This window comes from Pygoscelis adeliae, unplaced genomic scaffold, assembly GCF_000699105.1.
Source record: "Pygoscelis adeliae isolate BGI_AS28 unplaced genomic scaffold, ASM69910v1 Scaffold304, whole genome shotgun sequence".
In the NCBI taxonomy this organism is placed as follows: domain Eukaryota; kingdom Metazoa; phylum Chordata; class Aves; order Sphenisciformes; family Spheniscidae; genus Pygoscelis; species Pygoscelis adeliae.
In genome coordinates, this window is record NW_008824558.1 from 1,657,145 (window position 1) to 1,666,281 (window position 9,137).

Here is a 9,137-nt window from a genome sequence, read left to right on the forward strand (position 1 = left end):
TGGCGTGGCGGCCCGCTCCCTGGCACCAGCTGCCGCCCGCCCCGCCCCCGTCTCCGCGGGCTGCCGCTGCGTGTAGCGTGTGTGCGAATAGACGAGCAGGTGTGAGGGACGCTCATTTCACCGCCCGTGGCACCAGTGAAAAATGAAGCGATATGAACTAAAACCTGCCTTTTCCTCCGCTGTGGTCATGACTGCTGCGTGAATCCGCACAAGGATGCTGAATGTGGCCCTGATGGTCTCGCGAAAAAGTATTCGGGGATTCGGTGTGAGTGAGCGATGCACCCCCAGCTGTGAGAAACGGCCGTGTTGGGGCCCAGTGGTGAAAACGCAGCCAGCGGGTCAGGTGTGGCTGTTTCCCTCTACGCAGCAGTCCTGTGACCGTCCAGTTTTGTGTCCCCCTCCAACTTCCCCAGTACAAGAGGGAGATCAAAAACTGACGGGAGGCCAGCAGAGGGTCACTAAAATGGTCTGGGGGCTGGAGCGTATGACGTGGCAGGCTGGGAGAGCTGGGTTTGCTTCGTGTGGAGACAGCAAGGCTAAAGGGGATTTAATGGAAGTCTTGCATAACCTAAAGTGGAGAAGATGGAGGCAAATTCTTCTCAGAGATGCACAGCAAAAAGCAGGAAGTAAAAGGGCATTTTTGCCCTTGTTTGTCAAAACAAGGAAAATTCCAAATGAATATATAGAGAAAAATTTGCCTAATGTGGCTGGTTAAGCACTGGAATAGGTTCCCAGAGAGACTTTGTAATCTCCATCCTTGGGGACTTGTCTGCACAAGCCTCTGAGCAACGTGATCTAACTTTGATGTTAGCTCTGCTTTGAGCCGGAGGTTGGACTAGATGGCATCCAGAAGTCCCTTCCAACCTAATTTTTTTGATGAGTCTGTATTGATTTTTTGCAGATCTAGAATACAAAACAAAGTATGCTTTCTATAAAACAAGCATTGCCTCTTTAGATAGTTTATGTCATTTACCTATCAGGGAGAACGAATTTGCCAGAGCTGCCTTCGATTTTGGAGCGCACAATACTGCAGTAACACCCATATTGGAGAAACTGCCAGCAAAATTGGGAGTAAGCCTCAGAGGAAAAGCTGCCAGTCAGATAAGCATGGGTAAGGTCACATAAAGACAATTGTTCAGGCAGCATTAGGGGAAAATTTTCATTGCTGCTAATTATGCAAATTTAGACCTGATGCTTGGATAGAGGACCTTGCTGTGGAGCATGGACCGAATAGACCTTCCAGGAATTTCACAAATAAAACAGATTGGAATAAAGTTGGGAAGTCTGCTACAGATACTATACCTTGAATCGAACTGCATTACGTCAATAAAATTCTACGATTCCTCATTCTGCATGCCACTCACTTTATTAGTATTGGTAATACCTTTACTCTGTTGGACACTTCATAAAGCAAAATCTTGCAGCAAGGGAAAATCATCCTGGCATTGAAGATGAGAATAAAATAGAAGCAGAATCAAAGTCATCCATTCTTGGGGAATATGGACTCAACATGTTTTGGAGAAGGTAACTTCTCAGAACTATTTAGTTCAGATTAGATTCTGTTATAAGTTTTAATAAAAATAATATTTAGTGCTTTCCATTTAAGGATTTAAATGAGTTTTATACAATATTCTCAGTGAACAAGATCACAAAATATAGGCAGAACCTGGCAGAACTATTCTATCAATTTATTTACAAAAAATACTGGCAAAAGTCGTTTAGTCCTATGCTGTACACCTCTTACTGCTGCAAGGGTGGGGCACCGCAAAATTAAAAGTCTGTTGTAGCAATGAACACTAGAATCAGTAGTGGAAGAAAGTAGGAGTATGCTGAAAAAGGTATCATCTTGCAGTTGCCATGTTGATAGGCTTCTGTGAGCATCGCCACTAATTTCTCTGGCACAGGCGGGTGCCTCCCCTACGAGCACTTTGATACGATACAGAGAAGCAGTTGTTACCCCTCAAAGAACTGAGCTGAGGGGTTATTCGTATCTAGTAAGGAGGAAATTAGATTGCCAAGTTGAAGACCTGAGTTCAGGTCCCAGGTCGGACTGTGTTGTGTTTGAAGACTAAGTTATGCCTGATCAAAACAAAAGGCATTTGATTTTACTCAAGGCATTCAATTTAATTTCACACTAGGCATTCATTTTAATTACACAGTGCCAATGTATAGCAATGGGTGCTGTGTATTTCTTTTAAGGCATATTTTAGTTGAAACATATCAGAGTTTAAACGCAAGATACCTTGGTAGATTAAACAAAATGATAAGGGATACAAATATTGTTAAAAATGGAAACATTGTTAGACTTACCAGATGTCAATATGGTTTTAACCATTACCATGCACAAACGTACATCTCTTTCAGTGGGAACTCTTGTATTTTTAACTGGTGGAGATCTCGGACAACAATTTTATGGTAGCCTGGTATGTGGGCTCATGTGTCTGTGCTTGTATAGAGTGTACACCTCACATTTGATTTTTTATATTTCTATTTTAGACTGTGAGATGACCGTGTACAAATGATTTATTCCGGTGTCAGGTATGTAGCATTTTTAAAGATAATTCGGAATTTGGTATCAGGAGCGTAAACTATTTTCATGAGCTATTTCTCACACAGTGTTAACATTAATTGTTGTTTTTGCCATCTAATTCTTCAATAGACAATTTGATGAAAATTAATCATTTTGTCATTGTACTTAATAAACGTGAATACGTATGCATAGTATTTAAGCTTAACTTGGCATTTCTAAATGAACTAATCCTCATTCTGGCGGGGGGAATGCATGCACTGAAACTTTCAAATGTATTCTTACACCTCATCTTCAGGAACTTAAGCCATCCCAGCTAAGTTAGGAGGATAGTCCTCTAGCATCCCTGATAGCGGTGGAAAGATACATCAATCTGCAGAATTTGGGACCTGCTCTAGAACTATTCAGAGGTGTCTACGGTGCTTCTATATTAATAGCTTAGGATTGAAATACATTTTTAAAGTGAATCTTTCAGTCATTTTCATTTATTGTGCTATCACAAAATGCATCACAAAGTGGTCTCACAGAGAATGTAATGGAGTCATTTTAGATGATGGAATGAAGCCAAAATGTGCACCTACACTAATGTTTCCTTTACTGAGTGCCACATTTCCTGAAAATAATATGGGAAAAGAAACGTGTACTAGATGGCAAGATGCACTTGCTAATTGCACTCCTCCTTTAATGAATTTCCATGATACACAGTACGTGATGCAGAAGCCCAGAATTATTCTCATTACCCACTAGATGTCACCATTGAAACAGAAAAAATTGTAAGAATATATTTTGCTGCCTCTTGAAAGTGAGGTTGGTTGTTCTCACCACACCTTAATCAAAGTAGAACTCCAGTCCAAGAAATCCAAGAAATTTGTTAGTTTCTCTTAAAGCTGTGTGCCCTCTGACCTTGATTATTAACTGGAAAACATTGAAAATATTTTACAGGAAACCACACCTGGAATATTCTCTTGAGGCTGGTCCCCACGTGGTAGTAGGCTTCTCCATTCCTTACCCTAACTTGCTTTCCTCTGCTTCTCTTACATCCAGAGCCATTTGAATTGCCTATCCAGTAAAATAAACTGATAAATCCTGTTAGGTACCTTGCTAATCGGAAGTTTAAAATAGGCAGCATCCTGTTTTCCTATTTTATTATTATCTATTATAGCTATCACATCAGAGAAGCCCACTATGACAACTTCCCCTGTCTTTGTTATTAACGCAGTTACACTAAGATTATGGATAAAAATGAAGGGAGATAAAAAATGTTCAGGCAGCTTTATTTGCCTTGGTTTAGCTGTTGTGTGTTTGAATGTTCTTTAATTGTACCAGAGGTATTCTTTATTATCATAATTTTTAGACCAATTTTCAGATATTTTGTTTAGGTTGCTGTTTCATGTATTAACACATTTTAAAGTCAGAAAAGGCAATTGTCACGATCAAGAGGATAGACTTCTTGATGGCTCTAAGCAGCCCTTGGGTGAGCACGTTTCAGCAGTGTACACTAATAACTGTAGCTGACTTAGTGCACTGCTTTTTTATTTTCTCAGGGATTACCTAAATTACCATCCATTTTGCCTAGGATTGCTGTTGCATATCACAACAGAAAAAAGATCATAATGGCTGTGAATCTGAGCAATTGTTTGTGAAAGGCTGTTGGATTAGAACATATGTTTCAAAAGATGCTGCTTTGTAGTCCAAAAGAAGGCGTATTTTACTACTTGAGCAGATACTGCTCCTGCAGTGAAAAAGTTGTCTGAATTCTGGAATGAATTTTGCCGCTTCTATATTCTGTCTCTGTATTTTGCCCTTTTTTCTCCTAGATTTGAGTTCCCTAATTGCAGTTTTTCCTGCATGCTACTTGAGACCAAAGTCAACTAATCTCTGAACCTTGTGTGATACATTGAAATAGACTGAATTTAAGTTTATTCCTTTAATACAGTTTTCCAATTTATTAAAATACAGAGATATTAGGGCTTCATTTAATACTGAATACTTTAAATACAACTATTGACATTCCAGTGTTTAATTCAGAGAAATCAAACTGACAGAGGATAATAATACTTTGCATTTGGTTAGTGTATTATATCCAAAATTTATGAGCATCACGCAAACATTATCTTAAGTGTTGCATCGTTACTGTAAGTCTTGTCATACTCACTTTACGCAATAGGCACATGTGGCACAGAGGGACTCTAAGTAGCTCAAGATCATTAATTAAGAACATAGAATTCAGAATTTCTCCTCCAACCATTAAACTGCCATTTTTCGCTTCTGATGTAATGAAGAGATTACACAGAATATCCCTTTAACTCATCCCACCAAACTCGTGACAGTACTCAGCTGGAGGAGTTCCGGTTCCATCAGAACTTTGTTGTTACACTAACTGAGCAATTTCAGAAGCAAGAAAACATTCAGGGAGTGGTAAATTCATCAGCACAACAAAATGAATGGGAGGACGTTCTAATCATCCTTCCCAAAATATGTGGAAAAGACTTACATAAACTCACCATTACATGCAAATGTGACTTCAGCTGTTGAAGTTATCCGGTTCTGGGATTTCTTCTTAAAACTAGTATACTCCACAGTGTTTGCTCAAAATGTTTCTCTCACTTAGTTCCATCGCAGAAGAATAGCAATGAATGCTTTACTGGTGTGCCACAAACAAGGCGGTACGCAGTCTTGAGATATTTGGCTAATGTAGGGCCTGAAATCTCCTCTGCCTCAATTCTCCCCGCTCCCTGATCTGTATACTCTTTTGGTGTAATTGTTCTGTGAAGTTGTAAGCTTCCTGGTAAGTTAGCTCATCTGACATATGCCACTATGTACTTTTTTGCTGAGGAACTACGTTTTCTTCCTTTGGGAACAAATCTATACCTGACTGCACTTAGGAAGAGGGGATTGATTCCTGTTGTATAACAGGGCATGTCTGTTTTTGAGACTTAGAAACAGTTAAATCAATGGCTGAGCAAGCGAATGCTCGAAGTTGGTAGAGTGAACCTTAGCTGCAAACTTCTCTGTCAAGGCTGCCTCCCAGCTTTTCCAGATGAAGCTTTTTGTACAGATGCTTGTCATTCAAATTGTGGACGAGGCCCTGAGCAACATGATGTAATGTCAAAGCCAGCTCAGCTTTGAGTTGCAGGTTGTCCTTAGATGTCTTCCTGAGATCCCTTCCAACCTGAAGTACTCTATTATTGTGTGTTTTTCCTGAAATATTTTACAGCATTTACAGCATGATTTATAAAATGCAATTAAATGTAAAGGCTAGAAAAGGTAAACATACTTCATGTATTTTATTTTCTGTTTTGCAAGCTTGAGTTGTTGCTCATGAGTTTGCCTCATTATAGTAGGAAGAGTTTGCCTACTACAAGATAAGGATATATGGATTAGTATTGCCACTGCATGCTTAGGTTATTTGCCAACTTGTAGGAAGAAGGAAATATGAGTTGTCCATAATCAACTATGTTCTGTAAGTCTAGAAACAACAGCATACCCTTCTTGAATAGATAGTGATAGTATGTTGAGTATGGAAAGTCTTAGCAAAACTTCTAGGCCATAAAAATACTATTGTTTTTTTCAGTAAAGTTAACATGTACAGGTATAAATTAAGTAAGCATGATATCAAAGAGATACGGTAGGTTACAATATGACTTGACATTTCAAAAAAGTTTATGATTTGGGGGGAGCTATAAATAAATAGGGTAGATTTTTTTAAACAGTTGAAGCTTCTTTCTTTGACTATGCAGAGTACCTCCTCTCCCTTCACAAGCACCGTGTTCCCGTGTTTAATGGAGTAAGTTGAAAGAGAAAAATATATTTCGCCAATCACAGAAACCTTATTATCTTTCTTCCTTTTCTGTAGCTGAATAATTTATAATCACTGAAGATCTCTATTTGTATCTCCAGTTTTTGTTCTACATGATGAAAGAGGTAATCTCAAATTGTAAAATGTGTACAACAGTGTAACAGTTCTGAGATTGCCCCTGAGTCTTTCAGATTCCTGATCTGAATTAGTTCTTCTTCAAATGTGTTAAAGCTGTTAAATGCACGTTTCCCACTTTTACTAACACTTATTTATAAATTACAGTTTTCCAAAGTCTTCTACTTTATCCATGGAGTTTGTCTTTGAAACTGGAACATTTTGTTTGGTTGAACTCTAGAGCTGCTTTTTAGCTCAAAAAAATCTGACCAATATCAGTGAATGTGAAGGATCTTTTTGAATGTCTTCTTGAAATTCTGGTTACAGAGAGGATACAGGAATGGATTTAAGGTGGAGTTCATATAGCCAAGCCATATAGTGAACATGTGTAATTTCGAAAATTGTTCATGGCCATGGAAAGCTATTACCATAAATAATACAAAATAGGGAATCCAGCACAGCATAAAGGCTGCCATTATGATTCCTAACTGCTTAGCTGCTTTCCTCTCCCTGGTCCCATGCAGTCCTTGAATGTGCCTTTTGGAATGGGTATGCCTTTGCCAGGTTTTCCTCAGGTGAGTCGGTCCTCTGAAATCCCTGTCCTCAGTCTTTTCCTGAGGACTGCAGGCACTTCCAGGGTTAGGACTGGAGTGGTCTCTAGAGGGCACATCCTCTGTGAAAGTATGGCTGTCCGATGCATCACTTAAGTCACTGTCTTGTGAGCAAGGCTCCTCTTCGTTTTCGTTGTCTTTTGTTACATACACACACTTCTTTCCTGCTTTATCCAGGCCTGGCTCAGACTGGGCAGTGGTGAGAGGAAAACGGCTCCATTTAAGGACTTTCCTATTACTCTCGCTAACAAATGCCTTTGAAGACTTGTCAGGATTACTGAAATGAAGCTCTGCCTCCATATTTTTGGGCTGGGGGAAGCTTTGCTTGTCTTTGGGAGGGGTGTTCGCATCTAAGATTTGCTTTTGGAGGCAAATATTTTGCTCATCCTTTGTCTTGCTATGATGTATGGGTTTTTTTTCTGAGAAAGACCAATGTGATCTATCGATGAGCTCTCGGTGCTGACAGTGTTTTCGAACAGCTCTGAATATTTTGTAGTAGAACCATAACATCATGATAGAGGGTAGGTAGAAATTGACAATGGCTGTCAACACTTTAAACCAGGTGACTTCAGAGAATTCAGTTTCACACTTGTTTTCCTTTACTTTCCTTTCCCCATTATTAGCAAAAACATGCCATCCTAGGATTGGAATGACCCACATGAAAGAGAGCAACCAAACTCCCAAAATCATTAGCGATGCTCTCATTTTTGTTCTATATTTGAGATATTTCAGTGGTTCCTGAACTGAACGATAACGGTCAATGCACAATATGAAGAGATTGAAAATGGATGCAGTACTGGCCACATAATCCATTGACAGCCAGAACAAGCAGGCTGGTAAGCCTAGAGTCCACACAGGACTTAGGAGATAAACAATATTCAGGGGCATAACAGCTGCACCAACTATCAGATCTGCGATAGAGAGGCTGACAATGTATAAATTGCCAACTGTTTGCAGCTTCTTTTCAGTTTTCACAGCACATAGTACTAATATATTAATGACAATAGTGATCAGTGAAATGCTTCCCAGGAACAGACCTAGAAGAGCTGCGTGAGGGTTAGTCGAGTTCTCTGTTGTGTTTTTTGACATCTTTTACACAAGAACACAGAATGAAAATCAGAGATGATGTCCAGGCCTTGGAAATTCAGTCTTGGTTTACGCTCCTGGATGAAAACGTGTTGGATTGCTTTGTGATTTTTATTTCCAGAACTATAGAAAAGAAAAGAAATATGCTCAATCACTGTAGTACTAAAATAAAATAATAAAACTAATCTGTGCTTCAGCTTAGCGCTGTCCCTTTTAGGACTTTCCTAAATAATTAATTTTTACAACATTTTACACACAGGTAATTTATGATGTGTTCTATGAAAAATACTGGAGCAAGCTCCATGAACCAATCCAAAATGGTTTGCAGAGGTGTTTCATGGGGCTTCATATAATTCTGACCCCAGAACCTGGAGAAGAGATTTCAGTTCTCACTGTTTGAATTTCTTATAGCTCATTAAACAGCTGATCGTGAATCATAACATAAACTACACATTGGCAAACCAATTTAAAGTGTGTTAATAAAAAGCAAATTAACATGTTTTGTACTAAATAGTTGTAACCAAACCAGTGATTATTCACAAACTACATCTAATAGTTTGAGAACACAGCAGTTGGATTTAATTTTCTACCAATAATCATAGGATCATAGAATTGATAGGTGGAAAAGACCTTTAAGATCAAGTCCAACTGTTAACCTAGCACTGCCAAGTCCACCACTAAACCATGTCCCTAAGCGCCATGTCTACACACCTTTTAAATACCTCCAGAGATGGGGACTCAACCACCTCCCTGGGCAGCCTGTTCCAATGCTTCACAACCCTTTCGGTGAAAAAATTTTTCCTAATATCCAATCTAAACCTTCCCTGGCACAACTTGAGGCCGTTTCCTCTTGTCCTGTTGCTTGTTACTTGGGAGAAGAGACCAACACCCACCTCTCTACAACCTCCTTTCAGGTAGCTGTGGAGAGCAATGAGGTCTCCCCTCAGCCTCCTTTTCTCCAGGCGAAACAACCCCAGTTCCCTCAGCCGCTCCTCATAAG

The 9,137-nt window shown here is 39.5% G+C and overlaps 1 protein-coding gene across 1 annotated transcript; it reads right to left on the minus strand.

Moving 5' to 3' along the window:
* Positions 1–6,715: 6,715 nt before the first annotated feature.
* HRH1 (histamine receptor H1) lies at positions 6,716–8,140 on the minus strand. Its single transcript, XM_009322003.1, has one exon. The coding sequence runs from the start codon at positions 8,138–8,140 to the stop codon at positions 6,716–6,718; it is 1,425 nt and encodes a 474-aa protein (XP_009320278.1).
* Positions 8,141–9,137: the final 997 nt, after the last annotated feature.